At 41.4% G+C, this 21387-nt stretch overlaps 1 protein-coding gene across 3 annotated transcripts in view; it reads right to left on the reverse strand.

Moving 5' to 3' along the window:
* Positions 1–10303, reverse strand: part of LOC147442434 (DNA binding protein) — an 83625-nt gene extending 73322 nt beyond the window's left edge. For 2 of the 3 annotated variants that reach the window (XM_086528599.1, XM_086528601.1), the window contains exons 1-3: positions 10155–10303; positions 8888–8995; positions 8440–8574 (exon numbers count right to left, since the gene is read on the reverse strand). In XM_086528599.1, coding sequence (XP_086384725.1) covers positions 8440–8574; positions 8888–8995; positions 10155–10247 — 336 coding nt within the window. In that variant the 5' untranslated portion in view covers positions 10248–10303. The remainder of the gene's footprint in view (positions 1–8439; positions 8575–8887; positions 8996–10154) is intronic. The other variant, XM_086528600.1, reaches the window with a different exon arrangement.
* Between the last annotated feature and the right edge of the window lie 11084 nt (positions 10304–21387).

Below are 21387 nucleotides of genomic sequence, written 5' to 3' on the forward strand. Positions count from 1 at the left end.
GTGATGCTTGTGGTCGTAGTTTGGGTACGGTCTTGATGCAAGAAGGCCATGTCATAGATTACGAGAGCCGTTTTTTCTCTAGGCCGGAGATGACAGCACAGATCTATGGGAAAGAGCTTTTGGCGGTTATCCACGCTCTTACTCAGTGGCGGCATTACCTACTCGGAGCGGATTTTACTGTCTTTACAGACCATCAGAGTTTGCGCTACTTCTTGTCACAGAAGCAGCTTTCGGAAAAGCAGATGCGGTGGGTGAACATCTTGTCACAGTTCCACTTCAAGATTGTCCATGTGCAAGGACAGAAGAATGTGGTGGCAGATGCTTTGTCTCGAAAACCGTTGGTACTAGCTATTTCGCGATACATCATAGGAGCTTCGAGGATATGGTCGATCAGTGTGCCACAGATACAGATTTTGCAGACATTTTCACACGGATACGGGATGGGGAGACAGTAGCTGGATACTCCCTTCGGGAAGGCTACTTGATGAAAAAGACTATGTTGTGCGTTACACAGCCGTTGAGGAAAAAGGTTATGACCGATTGCCACTGTCCACCTTTTACGGGTCACCGCGGCATTGCTACCACCATGAAAGGCGTAGAGAGAGATTTCTTTTGGCGGAGACTGAAGAAGGATGTGGAAGAGTTTGTGCGCAATTGCTTGGTATGCCAGAAGGTCAAGTTTGACAGGCATAAGGCTCAGGGATTGTTACAGCCTTTACCCATACCCACCCACCCCTGGGAAAGTATTGCAATGGATTTCATTTTTGATCTCCCGCGAATACAGAATGATCACGATGATTTTCCGATTACATGGCACGCCCGAGACGATTGTCTCCGACAGAGACCCCAGATTTATGAGTTTGTTTTGGAAGGCAATTTGGGAGAACATTGGCACGCGGTTGCAGTTCTCGTCATTGTTCCACTTGCAAACTGACGGGCAATCTGAGATTGCCAATTCAGTGATTTTAGATTTATTGAAGTCTTGTATCTCGCATCAGAAGACTCAATGGGAAAAGAACTTACCTTTGGTGGAATTTGCCTACAATAACACGATACACTCTTCGACGGGGAAGATGCCATGTGAGATTGTTGAAACTGCTGCGAAGGTTCCATCCTTCCTGAGCACGAAAGATTAGAAATTTGAAGCGGATGAATATTCGCAAGATTTGGATACGGCTTTTGCCAAGGTTCGCGAGACTTTGCAGGAGTCTCAAGAACGACAGAAAAAGGCAGCGGATCGCCATCGTCGCGACTGGAAACTGAAGGAGGATGATTGGGTGCTCTTACTTTTGAGAAGGAACGCCTAAGAAAGAAAAAGGGAAAGGAGAGGCTTTTTCCAAAGCTTAGTATGTGATACTACGGACCTTTCCAGATTACTGACAAGATAAATGATGTCTCCTTCCGATTGAAACTGCCAGATACTTGGAGGATTCACAATGCATTGCATGTGAGTCTCTTGAAACCTGTTAAGGGTGATGTGCCTGATGATGGGGAGCCTGATGAGCAACCCAAAGTGGAAGAAAATGAGGAGATCCTTGTTCCTGAACAGATTTTGGCACATAATGATGCGAAGAAAGGTAAAGTCCGAAGGCGGTTCTTGGTTAAGTTCAAGAACTTTCCTGCATTTGATGCGAAGTGGATGGAGGAGGAGGACCTAGCAGATACTCCTCGGATTGTGAAACTTTACCTCGATGTTTTGGTGTAGCATAGTCTACTCCAAACGGAACCCAGAATTCAGCTTGGCCGGAGATCTGGTGCAGTGGGATGCACAAGAGGGGAGTCACTCCACTCCTTTGTCAACAGATGCCTTGATTTTGATACTAAAGTCACTGATGTCTCTTTGAGCTTCAAGGATACTGAGAGCTGACAGTATTCTGCTGGATGACTTTATGAAATGGAATTCCTGATTATGATACTGATTTGTTCTTGACTTCTTGTGAGTGCAGGAACTGATAGCCGAAATGACTGCAGCATTTTGGTCTGATTGATCTCGAATAGACATGGTTGCAATAGGGGTTAGTCAATCGGACATCGTTGAGGTCCCGATTGGACCTAGATGTGATTGCTAGCTACATTGCCGATAAATCATGGTCTAAGATCCGAATGAATGTTGAATGTCATGTGATGTCCTGTGATGTCCTATGATGTCGTGTGATGTGACTGTCGATTTTGTACATGTGCTAGATGTGTGTTCCTAGTACGTAGGTACTAACAGTCAGTGTCTGCTAAGACGGTTTATGGCTTTTGTCGGTTTTGCAGGCGTAATCGCGGTCGATTACAATGCTTTCAAGAGGGGGGTATGTCACAAAGTGATGACGTGGCGGACAGCAGAAACCCTAAAATTCCTGCAAACCCTAATTTCTGCCAGAAACCCTAATTTCTGAAAATCGCAGAGGCTGAAATTTTTAATTTTTTTTAAATGGAAAATGATGAGCGACGCTTCTCTACTTAAATGAGAAAGAGAGAGAGAATGCTTTTGCTTTCATGTTTTGACTCTCTGTGAGAGAGAGAGAGAGAGAACAATTGCTTTTGATTTGAAGCTTTTGGGGCTCTGCTTTTGAGCATCCCTTGTAACCTTTAAATTAGTGGTGAGGGCCTCACTTCTCAGGGCATCTGGACGCAGAGTTTGAGAGTGAAACCCTAACCGCTCTTTTGTACTTTGATGATTGATTAATATAAAAAGAAAACCGAAAGGGGCGCCAGTCTTTGGGGCCAATATCTCTAGGCACGGAACTCCGCCGGGCCAATGCAAATCTATTGTGATCTGTGAATTGTTTTGAAGTGGTTATTTGGTGCTGTCGCGGTTGATTCTTGACTTGGAGTGTCCAAGTCTGTTACAGGAGAGGGTTCAAGTGATGATCAAATCTGCGCTCAGCTTTATGAGAGATGACATCAGGAAAGAGATGTACGCAAACGCAACTAGTTATAAGAATTCTATGTATGCAGATATGAGGAAAGAATTAGATAAAGCGATGCTTAATAGGCATGATGAGATGTATCTATCTGTGAAAGGGGAGATGCAGGCTCTAATGCGGGCAGAAGTGAATGTAATGGAATGTATTATGCAGAAAAAGTTGGATGAGGCAATTGCAAGCTTTGAATCTTGGAAAACCAATGTGGACAAATGCATGAAGGAAAAAGATGCAATGATTGAAGAGCTTAAAGGGGAACTTGCAGCTTGCAAAATTATGCCCAAAACAGAAGGGGGAAATCAGCCCTCGATGTTAAAGGAGCTAAAAGAAATTAAGGAGCAGGTGAAAACTCTACGCGAAGGGGAAGAACAAAACTCGAAAGAGGCTTCCTCATGGGCGGAGCGCCTTTTTAAAACACAGGAGAAGGTTGACGAAGCAGAAAAATGGATTGAAGGTGCAAAGAAAGGGAAGGCCCGGATACCACAAGCCGCACAGACTTCTACCATCATCAATATGACCATTGAGGAGGAACAGAAGAGGAGGACTAGAGCCCTCCATGTGCGTATTACCGGTATCAAAGAAACCGGAAATGTAGAGGACAAAGTGAAGGAACTCTTGCAACGAATGGGCATCCCGGAACCTATGCACACACATGCTTGGAGAGTCGGAAAGAAGGGAGTGGATGAGAAGGGAAACGTCAAAGAGAAAGCACTTATTATGTGTTTCCCGACTCTGGAAACAAGGAAGGAATTCCTGAAGAAGAGACCAGCACTCAAGAAAACTGGAATATTTATGGGGGATGACCTTACTTTAGCACAAATAGCACATATGCAAGAGTTGATGCCAGAGATCAAGGCAGCAAGGGAGAAGGGAAAAATTGCCTTTTATAGAGGAGGAAAAGTAGTGGTTTTGGAAAAACGCACAGCATGACGATGCGAGACATATGGGACCACACTCCGGATGGCGGCATGGAATTGTAATGGATCATATAGGCTGGATGTGGGTGCCTTTGAGGATAGCTTCAGAGATAGAGACATTGTCTTTTACTCAGAGACGCATCAAAAATCTGGACAGTTGATGCCAAGTGTGACTGGCTATTTATGGGAGACAGCTTGTCGGCCAGACGCTAGATCCTAGCATGGGAGTCGAGGTTCAGGAGGGGTAGCAGTCTTATTCAAGGAGGAGTTGCAACCGCTATTACAGATTGTCCGGAGAGATGACCAGGCGAGATGCATGTGCCATGTGGGTGAGACTGAGAGCTGAGACAGGCAGATTCTTATACATTGCTATATGTTACTGTCCCCCTAGCACATCACTCTATACCTCACCTAGAGGGCAATCCCCTTTCTCTATACTTGATGATGACATATGGGAGTTCTCTAGAGATGGAGATATCATTCTCTTGGGAGACTTTAATGCCAGGACGGCCAATTCCCAAACGGTGATTTATGATACCTCGGAGGAGATGCTTAGAGATAGATGTATCAGAGGTGGGGCTTGACAGACACTCACAGGATAGAGAGCACACAGAGTATGGAAGATATCTCATGGAGATGACGACTACGCATGGTCTAGCCATACATAATGGTCTAGAGACTTTTCCTTCGTTTGGGGGATTCACATGCTTTCCACACAGACATGGGGCCAGTACAGTGGACTATGTCATGACTTCACCGAGCTTCATCTCTAATATTCAGGATTTCAGTGTGGGCCCTAGGCCTGTTGGAGTAGCAGTGGACCATGCTCTCCTGACTTTTTCAGTCTCTTTCTAGTATAGTGTCTCTCAGACACCACGGATGATTGCGCACACACGGTATACTTTTATTGTAGAGACGGATTCAGTTTATGTGGAAGAGATTTACAGACGGATGTGGGCAGCTGAGCCTGTATATACAGTGGAGGAGATCACCACTTTATTGACGGAGATCTTGCATGGGGCAGCAGCAGAGGCATACCCACACACTCAACCAAATCAGAGAAGACGTTCTGGGAACATGCCTCAGAATAGTTGGTATGATGAGGAGTGCAGAGAGATGAGAGTTCAGATTCAGAGCGAGCTTATACTTGGAGTCATTACAGATAGACAGTCTCGGATTGCCCTTCGGCGTTTAGTACGACGGAAGAAGCGAGCCTTTTTAGCCAAGATGGAACGTGATTTGTATCAGCTCTTTTTGAGTCGAGATTCAGGTGAGGCTTGGCGTCTCTTCCATGAGCATTCACCTCCTCCAGTGATTACCTCTCCCGAGACTTGGGGTCAGTATGCAGTATCATTATATACAGTACCCGGGCAACCACCATTACCCTCTAGAGCCATGTCCAGCCACTAGTACCTTCTTTACCACTGAGATGGTGAAGAACACCATTGACAGGATGAGGACTAGGAGAGCATATGGTCATGATGGTCTGGTGGCAGAGCACTTGATACATGCTAGAGATTTACTGTCAGAGGTTCTTGCGCGGTTGTTTAACCGTGTCATGTGTGAGGGACTACCCGAGTCTTGGAGATTATCTACTATTGTACCTCTCTTCAAGGTAGGGGACCCCACAGTGCTAGGGAACTACCGTACTATTATGATAGGGCACACATTGGCACGGTTGTATGCATCCATTCTTGAACAGCAACTGAGTAAATGGGCAGAAAATGAGGGCATACGAGCAGCAGGACAGGCTGGATTCAAGAGGGGTTCCTCCACTTTGGACCATATTCTTACACTTAGAGCCCATATTGAGGAGGGTCGGGCACATGGGAGACGGATGTATTGCTACTTTGCGGACTTCCGCAAAGCATTTGACACAGTGCCGAGGGCTAGATTGATGCACGGGCTACTGAAGTTAAGAGTACCCACAGAGATCATATGGGGGATCCTGGCTTTATATGGTTCAGTGACTGGCCAGGTACGCACTTTTGAGGGGATTTCTGACATTGTTCATTCCACTATTGGAGTGAAACAGGGGTGTCCTTTGTCCCCTACACTTTTTGGTATGTATGTAGATGAGGTCTCTGATTACATTGACAGAGCAGGTGACAGAGGCGCTCGGCTAGCAGGGACCTTTATTATTATATGCTGATGACATTGTGCTGATATCAAAGTCGCCAGAGGGCATGCAGAGACATTTGGATGCATTGCACAACTTTGCAGAGGACAGTGGACTGTCTGTGAACCTTGGTAGAACCAAGGTTATGGTGTTTAACACCACACCACAGTGGGTCAAGAGATCGGCACCTACACTCGTATATGGTCAGGACACTGTGGAGTACACAGATGAATATACATATCTGGGGGTGGTATTCACGGGACCGAGGTTTACTCTGAAGAGAGCAGCACAGAATAGACTGTCCAGAGCCTAAGCGGCATTGGGAGGGCTAGAGAGAATGTGTTCGCAGGTTCAGTTTCAAGAACCACGAACAAAGTTATGGCTCTTTGATACTTTGGTTGCTTCAGCTATGCTTTATGGGGTCCAAGTGTGGGGACCATCTATGAATCATGACAGTTGGAGGAACATGGAGAGACCCTTGGTATTTATGATATCCCGGATGATTAGAGCCAAGGCCTCCGTACCACATGAGATTATTTGAGCGGAGGTAGCCGCCCCTCCTATAGAGATTGAGGCTCTTACCCGATCAATGTCCTTTATGCACAGTCTATGGGATACACATAGAGGCAAATATACTAGATTGGCTCTTGAGTCCTCTAGACAGTTAGCGATGCAGGGAGATGCATCATGTTGGTATGCGCAGATGACCTCATGGTTTCAGAGGCATGGTCTCAGCATGGACAAATTGCCTCCCTTTCAGTATTCCCTGGATGCACCCTCCCTGCCAGTCACAGGGACGGAGATCACTAGACTCATTCGTCAGGATCTTATACAATTGGACACCAGGAGGACATGGGTAGAGCCGATGCAGGAGTTGGGCACGAAGATGGCTTTCTACAAAGAGCACCTTCTCCAACTTTCGGGAGATGGGTTTGTGACTCGTCCGAGCTACATGGACACTCGTTTATCTCATGGTCTGCGATGTGCTATTGGTCAGATTCTCACATCCTCACACCAGCTGCAGCTTGAGACGGGTAGATTCCGAGGGATACCACCGGAGTCTAGGATATGTCAACTATGCGGTAGAGAACCAGAGACAGAGCTACACTACATATGCCACTGCACTGTGTATTATGAGATACGAGGGCGCTTCCATTGCTTATTCAGGGAGGGTTTTGAACCCCTAGATAGAGTCATGAGGTATCACGATCAAAGATGCCTTGGCTTATATATACTTGAGCTACACCGACATAGAGATAGCTGTAGAGGAGACATGGAGTACGACAGTCACACAGACAGATCACAGACTTCTTTGGATCGAGGGAGCCAAGAGACCAATCAACAACACAGGGTTGTACCCGCATTCATACCAAAGGCACCCTCATTGACAGGGCAATTGAGCTCAGAGACCGAGACGACCACGACCGAGACACAGGAGCACACTACATCAACGGAGACTCCAGCAGAGGATCAGAGGCATTCTAGCACGACACCCAGATTGTCATTGAGGGCCTATTCTACATTTTCACATTTCACACTTTATTTTCAGTTTTCATTTTTTGTACTTTCAGTACTTTTTGTACTTGAATTTCAGACATTGTACTAGATTCACCACTTTGTATCTGATGGTCTCATAGGTCATTTTGGCCTTTTGAAGACATTAATATATCATTTCATTTCATTTCTCTCTCTCTCCCTGCTTGGTCTCTACGCTTCCACATCGTTGACTTTGACAGGGTAATCTCCTAGGAAGTTGCACCCCCCATGCCATATCAAACTGATATCAAAGCCATTCAAAGTCAAACCTCTGAGTCACTAGGAAGGGGCTCCTGAGAAGCGGTGCCCTTATGCCATAGCCACACTTACGAGGGACATCCAATGTTGGTACACCCAGATGCGCACGTGGATGGCTTTATATGGCCTCAGTATTGAAGCGCTCCTTCCTTACAACCTTCCCAACATTGGGTCATTTGTATGGATATTGTGAAACTAGATACATAGCAAACATGGATCATGCCCTCACAACCACTCAGCACAAAAATGGTGCACTACCATAGGCATTTTCTATACATCTCTCCGAACGAGTTTATCATACACCCCAAATACAGGGACACATCTCTCACATGGTATCAATGGCGCTATTGGCCAGATGTGTACCTCCTCACACACTCTGAGATTGGAGACAAGTAGATATGAGGGTATATCACAAGATCGCATATGCCACATGTTTCATCAAGAGGTCGAGTCAGAAGAGCACTATGTATGCCGTTGTACTATTTATTATGAGTTTCAAGAGAGGATGCAGACCATTGAAAAAACACAAACTTCTGAAAATAAAAACATTTTTTGGTATTCATTCATTCGAGGTCACAGATTTATGGATGCATGCTAGGAGAATGCAAGAATTTCACGATTAAGACCAGATCAGAGAAAAAGCATTGGATGGCATTATACGGCTCTTCTGAGAAATTCCCATCTAATTTTTAAGTACCTCGGAACCATTGATGTCTGAGCTCAATAATCTTCCACATGTCCTCTTTGAAAATGAGCTTGTTTTTTTCATTACATCTTGCCATGCAATGGTTGGGGTATCAGCAAAACACTTCTTCCCTTGTCCAGACGCTACCTGAACAAAACAAATTGATACAAGCCAATGCCTCGACTTACCTCATTGCCCTTTCCTTTAAATTTGTTAAAGTTTTGGTAACTCTAAAACTTAAGCAAAAAGCTGGTGAAGAAACTTTGTAAAGAAAAAATACACAATGTAATCGAGCTTGACACCTAAGACTATACACCACGATTAAAACCCTTCCTTATGTCATATATGCATCATGCAATTGGATGCATGCATTTTTAAGCATTACTGGCACGCAGCATTTCTCCATTACATTTATTTGACAAAAAACAATATACTCAACTATCTGGGCAAACCAACGCACCACAAACAAAGGTCCTCGAGCTCCCTCCTGAACTTCCATATGGTATGAGTTCCCATTTAAGCAACGAACAGCTTGATAACCAACTGGATAGGGATATCGATCCTTTCCCTGAAGCATTATCAATATAGAATTAGACAACACGCTCAAGAAGAAGACAACAAGATAAATTGGTAAGGCCTTTATTTAGAATTTGAAAAAAAAAAAAAAAGGCTATCCTTGATGTTTAGTTAAGAACATAGAACATGTGCTGACAAAAGCAAGTTCTTCACAGGGCAATTTACAAAAACAACTGCCTCGCATACCCGACATACAAGAGCTATTTGTGGAGAAAGGTTTACGATGCATCTGGTCAACTGGCTTGTAAGCCATGGCAGATTGTGTTCCTTATAGGCGCCTAAATGGGACTTCTTCAAAGAGATTTCCCCTATACCCCAGTAATTATTTTCATACGCATCATTAAGGATGAACAAGATCAAGGAAAATGCCCAATTTCTTTTGCAAACCCCTGATTCATAGAGATCTAAAAACTATAAAGCCGCAGTCCTAAGTCATGTTCTTGTTGTCGGTTGAGAATATAGAATTTTGTTTAGAGCAAGCATACCTTGCACAGACTAGATACTTCCTTAGCGTCAATTAGCTCAGAGTAAGCTCTTTACTGATCTTGATTGAATATCAGTTTGAAAGTTTAATTACGTAGAGAGAAGGACAATGGTTAATCTCTGACAGGCATCGAACGATACATTCATTATTGTTCAACTGTAACTACTACATACAGCCAGAAGTTTCCTCAAAATGTCAGCTTGCTGCAAAAGATATGGGACCCCCCATGAAAGAGCATGCACTGTGAGATAGAAGTTTGCTTTACCTGCTAGAGGGTATTATACACATGTTTTGACATGTGGCTGCAAGAGGTAATGCATCTAACCGGGGGTACACATGATATGGTTTCATGTTTCTACATATATCATGCAAATGTGCCTCTTAGGGATTTTGCGTGCTCTTCACAACAAGAACCAGACACAAGCATCCCATAAAACTTGTAAAATCTGATTTCAGAGAGCACCGTCTCCCATTATGCCTCCAGTGTCTCGGCAAGGCAAGAAGACAAAGAACACTCACAGATGCGTTATCACCATGTTCACATTTGTGCGCACACTTTCCTGGAGGGGTGGGTGTGTGTGTTTACAACAACAAAAAGTGTGTGTGTGTGTGTGTGTGTGTGTGTGTGTGTGTGTGTGAGAGAGAGAGAGAGAGAGAGAGAGTGTACGCGAGAGCTGCTCCAGTACTTCTTCTCCCAAGGACCTTGATAGAGGACACCGATGCAGGTGACTTCCAAGCCATTGCGCTTTCTCTTCTCCATCTGCCTCGCTCATGCAATACTCTTGCCGCCAAACATGCCATTCAACTTGAAATGAGTTTTTGTTCTCTTTTTGCCTACAGATTACTTCTCTTTTTGGTTGGCTAAAAATAGGATTAATTTTTGGTGGAACAAAAAAAATTGATTGGTACTAAGTTAGTGGTCACTCATTGTTGCAAAAACTTGTCAAGAAAAAAAATGATGAAGCATGTTATTTTTTTAGCTAAGAATACTTTTTTTGTTAAAAAATGATTTATTTATTTTTTAAATCATTGGTTGAATGAGGTAATAGTAAGCATATTTATGGCATAAGGAAGACATCGTGTTTTTGATAGCACATGAAAAATGCATGAGGTTATGCAAATTATGAATATGAGTTTTCAATATGAAGAAGCTCATATAGGCAAGCCTTTGGATCATGGCATATGGAAACTTGAGTTGGGTTTTTGTGAGAAGAAGTTAATACATGAGAATGAAGCAACCTGTGATTGTATGGAAGATGATATTGTAGCTGTAATGGATATTTGTCATGTGGATTTAGATGCTACAAATTCATCTAGTCATCCTTATTTTGAGCATGAAGGTGTTGATTTAGATGATCTTTATTATGAACTAGAACTTTATTAGGATACATGATATTGAGAAGGAGGATTTTCTATCCACATGTTGTTTGTTTGATGACAACGTAAAAGAAGGTACTAGTGTGGAAGAAAATTCTATAGCTGTCTATCCACGTGTGGTTTGCTTGATGACAATGTAGTAGAAGGTACTAGTGTGGAACCAAATGCTATAGTTGAAGCTCACAATATGAAATCTTTAGACTCTAATCTTGACTATGAAAATGCAGATTTTCATGCCCTTGAAGGCTATGAGAAGCCTCTTAGTACACATGATGTGATTCTTCTTGAAGATGATGTTTGATGACATGTCCATTGATGTTTCTTATTACGAATATTTTTTTTCAAAATATGAAACTTTGAAGAATAAAGATGAGTTTTATGATGCAAAGATGGTTTCTTTCCATGTCAATGAAGACATCAAGGGTATGCATGATATTTTGGTACATGAAGATTATGCCTCTACCTTTTGGTTTATTTGATGAGCTGCATGTTGTCACAAGCTCCCATAATGACTCGAAGAGCCTTTCTAAGGAGGTTAAGCAAGTAAAACAAGAAAATAACATGCTTGAAAGTGTTGATCATATGGTTTTCCCCATTCATGATTATGTTGATTTTGAGATGCAGCCAAAGGTGGATATCAAACATGACACTATGAATAATTCATGTAGTGTATGCTTGACAAGAATGTGCAAGAAAGAAAGCCTTAGACAAGGGATTCAAGATGCTCTTGGTTATTTATTTGATGGTGAGAGTTTTCAAACGCATGAAAGGAGAGATGGTTCCTCTCTCTATGCTTTTAAAAAGAACGAGTTGGAAGTGAAGGGTATGCAATTCTATGTGTTTGATAGAGGTAAGAGGGATGCAATGATGTCAAGAATGCATGGGCTTTTGCTTCGATGGGAGAAGCTCTTAGTATCTTATGTGTGTGGCTCTTGGATGAAACATTTCTATGGGTGGTGAGAGCATCTACAATTTTTCTACATCTCTTTGTATGCATCTACACATGTATGGATTGAGACATTGAGAATTTCTATTATAATCTAGAATGTGTACATGAAACACTTGAAAGTGTTCCATGCTTGTTTGGAAGCCAATATGTGACGTGTTTTTGAGGAATGATGCAAGCTACCCCAAACACTTTGAGAAGTTCTTTTTTGTGCTTTTGGGCCCTTTGGATGTAAATGAATCATGCTTGTACAAAGTGTACAACTACGCTGTCTGCTAGTTGTTTCTATGCACACGGCCAGTTTTACAGGGTACATAGTTTTGCCATTTTTGTACATAGAAGTTTCACAAATTTAATGAGTGAGTAAGTACTTTGAAAATATGGAAACGAGATAAACTTTAATTAGTGTTGGGTCATGAGTGATGTGGGAGTTTTAGCAGAGAACAGGAACTTGCTTCTTGTGGTGAAGGGTGGGGGTTTTGTGGTGGAGATGCCCCTCTTGCTTTGCGAGAGCCCAATATGATTAGTTAAGAGTGTGTCTCTGCTTAGTAGGCTGATGAAAGTGGGTGCTTAGTTCTACATACTGACCTTTCATCATCTGGTATGTTAGTTATATTGTGTGCAGCTCCCTCTAGAGCAGCTAGTCAAGGATAGACTATATGTTGCAATACTTTGGTTGTGCATATACAAAAGAAAAAGATTTCCCAAAAAGTTTTCCATCACTTTTTAAAATATTTTTTTTGAAATTTGTGAGTTTTCAAATTGGGCTTTTTTTTAATGGGTTTTGGTCAAGCTATGTGTATATATGGGAGCGCCTATGGAGTGTCTACTAGCACATGAAAGGGCGTATGAAAAGGCATTGATAAACAACATTTGGCATGTGTAGTGTAGTGGTTATATGCGTGGAAAAATGTACATATAATGTGAGCGCATGAAATAAGCTTTTCCAATGTGACATTGGGTTTCATATTATAGGGTGGATAGTGTAAGTCATGTTCACGTGCCGGCAAGCGTACATATGTAAATACTTGGACAGGGTGCTAGAGCCTTGGATGTGGTGCCAAATGGCTTCTTTTGTTTCTAGGGTATGGTTTTAATCTTTCTTGAAGTGGTAAGTGTAGAAATTCTCATCTCGCCTCGAAAGTTTAACACATGCGATAACTATCTATTTGCAACACCCAATATGCAGTGATGTGCAAATCACCTTAGAAGTGATCAAAAATATAATTTTGGTAGGTGGAAATGACTTTTGAGTATCAAGGATCAAGACTACAAAAGTTGGAGAGATTTGGAGGCCGTTTGTTATTTTTCCCTCAAAAATGCATGCAGGGGTCAAAACTAACAAAAAATGGTAAAAAATGAGTCAAAATGGTGTGAAAAGGCTGAATTTTGTCACATCACTCGCATTGGTGTGAGTTTCCAAGCTGAGGGACTATGTGCAAGACCATAGATGAGAACTTTCACCTCTCTATGTGGAAGAAGAAGCAGGGTTTCTACATAAGGTCCTATGTAGTCCCCTCTTGTTTGCGTCCTAGTTTTGAGTGCGTGGAGGAGTGAATGAGGGTTTCTTCTCTTCAATTTTGCACGAGGAGGATTCTATGGATGTTTTGAGGTTTTCATGGATATGTGTGTCAAAGGAAGTAAGGGAATAAGGTGCGGTTTTTGCAAGACTATGTGAACCTGTATCAGTGCCATTAGCGTTGAGGCTACACAAAAGAGTTCAACAAAGTGGAGTTTGGTGAAGCCTGCAATGGCTTGAGAGAGGCCTTTTGTGGCTGGAATTTTTGTGTTTTTATGGTCTTTCTTGTTTCTTTTGGTATCCATCGACTGTGATACCAAGCTTCAATCAATTTGACTCGCTATGTAGCGTCTATGATAGGCAAGGGCTTGTAGTTTGAGACATTTGGAGCTTAATTTGAGTTTGAGGGGAGGTTTTTCATTGAGCTCTTGAGTGTTTGTGTGTAAGGAATTATTTTTGTTGTGTTAAGGGGCAAGGGTGTGTGAGTGTGCACACTATGTCTTTTGCTCCATCATCTTTTGGCCATTTTGTTGGGGAGCGAGATGTGCCGATTGTGCACTGAGAAGTTGAAGTTCAAGCAAGATTTTCCAATCGGGCACTCAGAAGTTGAAAATCAAGCAATGATGTTTTCACATTTTGGCTGTTGAAGGGAATGCAATGATGGTGGTGCCATTCCAACCATCTATTTTCATAGGTTGCAAGGATGGAGAGGATTGGATTCCATCTTATAAGTTTGACTTGACATGTTTATGCCAAACAATTCCAAGTGAGGCACAAAAACTTGTACGTATCGATTTAGCGGTCAAAGGAAATGCAAGAGATTAGTTTGAGGTCTCGTTATAAGACGAGAAAGGAAATTGGGACACATTTAAGAGATGCTTTCTAAAGTGGTTCAAGAGGGTGATTCCGCACCAAGATGCCTGAAAACAAATTACTAGTTTTCTTATGCAAGAACATGAGTATGTTACAAAATTTTGGTCAATATTTGATGATGGTTGGAGGTTTTAAAAAGATTTTGTGTTGCAAGTGGAAGCTAATCTCTAGAGTCATTGAAACAACACAAGGTAAAGGAAGCTTCCTTAGTGAAGCCAAAACAAAGCCCCAACAATCAATTCAGGAGGATCTATACTAGTAGACAAGGTTTTTGAACTGCTAGATGCTATATTGCAAGCATATGAAGCTAAACCAAAGACTAACCAAATACTAGAGTAAAGATGGAGGAGATATCCCTGTAAAAAGATGGAGGAGATGTCCCTGTGAAAAAATATTAGAGTAAAGATGGAGGAGATATCCCTGTGAAAAATTTGAGAAACAAAGGTTTGAAATGTGTCAAAAACTAATTTAGGCCACTCATGCTTTGATAGAGCTTATACCATCCATCCTGTCTCCAAAAACAAAACAGTTGAGAGTTGAACCTAAAGCACCTAAAACAAAGACAGTTGAAGCATACTCTAAAAAAATATAGAAATAGAATCACAAAAAGATGTGGGCCTAGAAACTCCACCACAAATAGTCACTTGACAAAGAGAAATAAACATTGAACTGTAATCACAAAAAGAAGTGGGCATAGAAACTCCACCACAAATAGTCAACAAACCAAAGAGTCAACTTGACAAATGAGTGTTCATACACATCACAAATGACAACAAATCATATCTAATGGCACCTATTCTAGAAATTGAGGAGACATGGTCAAATGAGAAATGGAAGTGATTAGAAGCACTAAGGAAGGAAGTGCAACCTACCAATACATCCCAATCCCTAAAATAAACATGGAATGTGAGCATCTAGACCTTGATATATACTCACTTTATAGTGATAATGAATCTATAATGTCCGAAGAGAGTAAAACGCCACTCATTGAAAACTCTACCATCGTATACGACGGAGTATGAAGTCAAATTGGAAGTGATAGTTGTGCCCTCATAATGGAAACAAATGTCAAGAGGAATCAACCCAAGAAGCCCACAAGAACTGTTGTCTACTCCCATCTAGGGCATGATAACGCTAGCAGAATCACTTAAGATCATACTATATATGCTGGAAAAAGTAGGTAAGAACTTATAGAAACTCAGAATCAATTTTCCATTCAAAAATATGGAATTAGAGTTGAAGGAAAAAAAAATACACAAAAACAACAAATGACCACCGAATAAACAAAATGGGCAATTATTGTGAAGGCAAAGAAGGAAACACCACCCTGCTAGTGTAATATGCGAAAATCAAAACAATGGCTATTCTTGATAGTGGAGCAGCAATAGCTACAAAAGAAATTTGGGAGAAGTGGGATGCCCATTCCTGAGATAACTTAAAATTGTTCAAGATCGGGGTTATGACCACATCTATTTAAGGCAACCTATAATGTCATTCCTATAGAGATGTCGTGAAGACATATTGAGGAGTTTGGCTCGGCCATGATAGATGAACCCAAAGCTCGTGCATGGTTTCAAACAAAAAAATTACATTCAGATTTGTGGTTTGATTGTGATGATCTACTCAAGGAAGATTCTAAATTGAAGAGGTCAATAAGTGACAATGCATGTATCCTAAAACCCTTTCCCAAACATCTTTTTCAATTTCTTATATGGGATTAGATACTAGCCACATTGGACGTTGTTGTGTTGTGGCACGTACATAGTGGGAACAAATGCTAGGAGATTTATTTTGTGATTTTTTAGATACATAAGCTTTCTATCTCATCCTATTATTTATCGCAAGGGTAACATATTCTTACTTTATCGTTACTAAAGTATTATGGGAAAAAGCGTCAATAAATGTGTCTCTTTAACTTGGGGAAAAAGTATTGGTTCTTTCTTTTTAATATCTCATTATCACCCACACTCTAGCTATATCTTATAGCTAGCGTGTTTTTCAAAAAATATATATATTCTATGTATTTCCCATATTTTTCTTATATTTCTTTTTGATAGCTACTAGGAAGGTACCAAATCCTAGTGGGACACTAGCTAGCATAATTTTCAAAGATGCACCTATTTTAATCCATTATTGGAAGGATGCTTTAAAAACTTTGTCAAGGAGAAATTTCGTGCTTTCATATTGCATGAGGTGTCCATTGGAATCAAATGGAAGTCTATGCTAAGGGGACCACAAGTAGACTTTTGCTACCAGAAAGATACCCTATTTTCATAAATTTTTAGCACATAGTTCCCATCCAAATTGGAAAAAGTATATAAAATAGGGATTGTAGCTCATGAGTTGAATTTTTTGCTCCTATTTCCTAACCTAGCTATTATACACCCACCCTTACCTCTATCTCTACATCTACTTCTATCTCTATCCCTAGCTCCATCTCTCTTGCATCCTAATTATTTATGGCATTCAAGCTACAACACTCCGCCAAAGCTATGATCAACCTTCTTGGAGAGCTATGATAATGCACAAGGTGAGTAGCCATATCTTTAAACTCTCACAAATATCTCTCACTCTTAGAATCTCATTCTCTCTACAAACTCTAGGTTCTCCTTGCTACATGTACATCTCTCCTTACAGTATCCTTATTGCCTACCTGCAAGAATAGGGCTTGGGAGGGAAAATTCTCTTCTCTTGACTTCTCTCACATCTTCATTTTGCACATACTAAAAATATCCTAGATGAATAATCCACATGATGTGAATTTCTATCGCATCCACTCCGTGCGATCTATTACAATTAACGTATGAATTAGCCGTAAGATACACTTCCAACAACATATAGTGTTTCTCTTTGGCCTAGAAAGGCTCAATGAAATACTTCTTTCACCGGATCCTATCATATTACCCCTTCTAGACTATAACTTTTCTTTTCTTATAAGTGTAATTATTTTGCTACGAACCAAAAGGATTTGTACACACAATTAATCCCAATCACTAGACAAAACATATATATCGAGTAAGCACAAAATTACAGCTCCAAATAACAATTTTTAGCTTGTTTGGTTGGCAAAGGTTGAATGTCATTAACTCATCTATTAACCCTTTCGTCCTACCCATGATAAGATATGACCAACGCCTTCACGTTTTCATCTTTGTGTTGTTTTGATTTTCTCTTTTGTGTACTTTCTTTGTGCGTGTGAGTGCAAGAGAGAGATAATCGGGTTTCTTTGTTTGCACTCCCTACCAAACTCTAGACTTCATGGCATCTATGGCATAACTCCTTCATATAGTTTATAGAGTTACCTGACAACGTCTCACAGCAAGAATCCCGGTGCTTTCTTGGCAAGACTGCAAGTTTCTCGACATATTTTTGGTGAACGTGAGGCGAACCTGCCATGGTAAGAGTTTGTGGGAGTAATGGGTGATCACATAGGGCAACATGGTGTGAAATTTTATTCGGCTACAATGAAAATGTTTCAAGCATTTGCCTCATTCATGAAACATCAACATGCTACAAAAAGACGGGAGGTCTCAACAACCAAAGCTATTCAAGCCGTTGCCAACAAAATGACTCAGTTTGATGGGAAAGATGTGACAAAGTACCTTTGCGGATATGTGAAGAAAATGGAACTGCATCGAGTACCAGAAGGTGAGATTATTCAAAGCTTTGAGTTGGTTGTGACTCTTGAAATTAGGGAGCATGTAAGAGCAATTAGGGAAGGGCATGGGGCAAGCGGGGAAACATTAAAATTGGCCTTAAAGGAGGAGTATTTCATGGAAGATTCAAAGCGAGTGGCAAAAAAAATATAAATGAAATGGATAGCCAAGCCAAAGGAGAGGCTCTCTCCAATAGAGTTTCTCAAATAATTTGAGCAACATTATTCTCAACTAAGAAGTAGGAAAAAGGCCACACTGGAGTTAGAGAAGACATAGCTTTTCCTACAAACAGTTGGAAAAGAACTTCAAGAAACTTGGAGCTTCTACTTGAAGACAAAGATGCTAAGCAAGGGCTAAAGACTAACTGGAATGATGTTGAAGATGCAACTCACTGCTTGCAAAGCGGCAAAGAAGAAGAGACAAGATGGTAATCAATACTTCTACGCCGACCTCCTTGGCTCCTAAAAAGATGGTAAAACCTTCTACTGTAGCTCCAAAGGTGGATGAATTAATGCTAGATGAGATTTGAAAGGCATGCATGAATTAAAGCTAAAAAACTTGCAAAGCTTGAAGAAAAGGGACAACCATTAGCATGGCCTTCAAGGCAGACAACAAGCCAAAGAAGGGTTTGTTCACAGATGTATATGGTGTGATAGCATAGATTATCTAAGAGGTATTGTGATAGTTTTAATGATGCTTTAAGAAAATATATTGTGTTTTTTAAGGATGGTAAAATCCACTTAAGAGAGATAGATCTACCCTTCAAAACTAACTTTGGCAAGGGGGAATGCAAACCTTAGTTGAAAATATGGCAACTAACCATGCCACCTCTTCAATTGAGCCAGCTATTTATGGAGTGAAAATTGAGCATGTTAGTGATGAAGAGGCGAATGGTCACCATGGTAGAATTTGGCCAAATGTCATGAAGTTAGCTAAAAAAGGAAAGCTTATAAAAGAGATTCTACTTGAAGCAGGTGACTGTATATGTCTAGAAACAGGTTGGAGTGATCTAGTGGACTCAATGTCCGTGCATGCCCACATTACAAACTGCCAAAGCCATGAAGCTATTGTAGAAGAAAAGCGTAGGCATGAAAATGGTATGAAGGGCCTTCAAAAAGAGCTACAAAAAGTGGAGGAAGTAATGATGTAACACCTTCACGATCGTCACCAACACAAGAGCCACCTTCACTAGAAGTGACCATGGAAGATTCTACAATAGGGAAGAAAAGGAAGCCAACAAAAGGCAAGCCAAAAGGACTAGCTTACAAACTACAATTTGACATTGAGCTTGCTAGAGACTTGAAGAAAGTGCTAGAAGAGAGGATTTTGAATAGCAAGGTTGAGTTTACTTAAAGGGAGGTGCTTGGCATAGCCAAGCATGAATTCCATGAAGAAATTATCGACACCCTCAAGATTGAAAGAGGCAAAACACTTGGAGAGGATATTCTTCCACAAGTTAAAGGTGATGATGTAAAGACACAAGGAGTATAGGTGCAAGCTAAAGAAGGTGATGAACTATGGTAGGATCTTACTAGTCTTCTTGAATTGTAAGACAAGTGAAATTTGTTGATGATGGAGAAGAAGCTCAAATCATTCCTAGGAGCCACTATTCTAGAATCCATCGGGCTACAGAGACATTGGTCAAGGTAGGTGACCTTGAAGAACCATTTGTTGCCTTAATTGATCATGGGTCTGAAATAAATATACTGTCAAAAAGTCTCTGCAACAAATGTAAATGGACAATGGACACAGAACGTGGTTGGATGGTCAAAGTGGCAAACAATTCATCGGGTGAATTGTATACAGTATGCCCAAGTGTAAAGGTGACAATAGGCGATGTAAAGGTTGAACAAAATTTCTTTATAGAGGGCACATCTTGTCATAAATTCTAATACCTAATATCTAACCAACCCAAATGATTCTCTCATATTAAATTGATCACTTAATGTGGGAGAATAAACGGGAACAAGTGTGAAGATATAGACATGTGCTTATAGATCTATCTCAACACGGGGCCAATGGTAAAGGGGCCCAAATCAGAGATGGTCTATCAAAGAGAAAGGCTAACAAATAGAGCATAAGACCTTAGGGTTAGCTTCATTGAAGACCTCCAATAATGTGTGTAAAAGGCCTTTGACCTTAGGTAAGCTAGGGCTGAGCTTGAGGCGCAGGAACTCGACCCAGCTCGAGGTGCTTGTCATGCTTGATGACTAAGGTTCTTGAGGTGCTTGAGATGCTTGAGGTGCTTAATTATTGAGATACTTGATGTGCTTGACATGCTTGAGATGCTAGGGTTACACTTGAGGTGAGAACTTAACCCAAGCTTAAAGTGCTTATGAGCCAAGCTTGTGGTGGGAAGTGGGCCTATGCATGAGGGGCTTGAGGTGTCAAAAAGTCAAAGATTCAATCCCTACAAGGAGGGGGCGAGCCCTACATGAGGGGGGATGAGAGAGAACACCCACACACTCACACAAGGCATGCATGGTACAAAGAAAGCAAAAGGGACTCTTGTCAAGTTCCTCCTCATGTTGCCCTCATGGTGTGCCTGAAGCCTATTGGTTAGCCACCCAAGGGGTCCAATAATAATTTAGGAGATTTAATTAATTGATTTAGCATTTATCTAGCCCTCTCTCTCAAAAGGGAAAGGGGGAAACTTGTCTCAAGGCTACCCTTGCTACTTGTAATGCCTCCTGCTTGTGATTGGCTAGGCCTGGAGGGGTCCAATGAGCTTCAAGCATGAGCTACAAGGGGGGGTCGACCCAAGCAAGCTAGGGGGTTGCTTAGGGGGTATACTCACCCACACACACTCACAAACACTCTCATTGTGTGCTATGCAAAGTGCAAGAGCTCCCTCTCCTTCTCCAAGCAAGTAGAGGTTGAGAGCCTACACCAACACTCTTGGATATGGAGTGCAAATCCAACCAAGAGCCATGCTTCAATGCTTAAGCTTGCCATCTCCTTCTTCTTCATTACTATGCTATTATGTATGCTAGCAACAAGAGTTATGATAAGCGAGGAACTAATTCTTTCTCCTACGAAATGTTTCTTCTTCCTCTTTCCTACCCTCATTCCCTGCTAGCTCTCTCCACCTTCAAAGGTGCTTGAGGTCTTGGGACTGAGGCTTGGGATAGTTAAAGCTTTCTTCAAGTTTATGTTATGTTTGTGATGCATGAAGCTTTCCATCTTCATTGCATCACCTAGGTCACAAGGAACACAAAGATTGTATTGTAACAAGTCTCTCTTAACATAATACAAATGCCTATTGGAGGGGGGACCGGCTCCACATAAATCCGGTCCTCAACTGTTGTCATGTTCTCTAAATTCTCTCTCTTGCAAAAGTATTGTTCATGCCAAGTTAACTAATTGCTATGATTATGTTGCTATCTTCAACTATGTTCACCTGCTATGCTCACAAAGTCAGTTCTCAAAAGTACTTTCATTAATTTCCGCTACTCTCAAGTTAAATAGGCCAATTCCATTACATTGGTATCAGAGCATTTGGTTTCTCTTTTCTTGCTTAAGAAGAGAG

The sequence above is a fragment of the Adiantum capillus-veneris genome, chromosome 14 (genome assembly GCF_014529385.1).
Source record: "Adiantum capillus-veneris isolate H3 chromosome 14, ASM1452938v2, whole genome shotgun sequence".
Lineage (NCBI taxonomy): Eukaryota > Viridiplantae > Streptophyta > Polypodiopsida > Polypodiales > Pteridaceae > Adiantum > Adiantum capillus-veneris.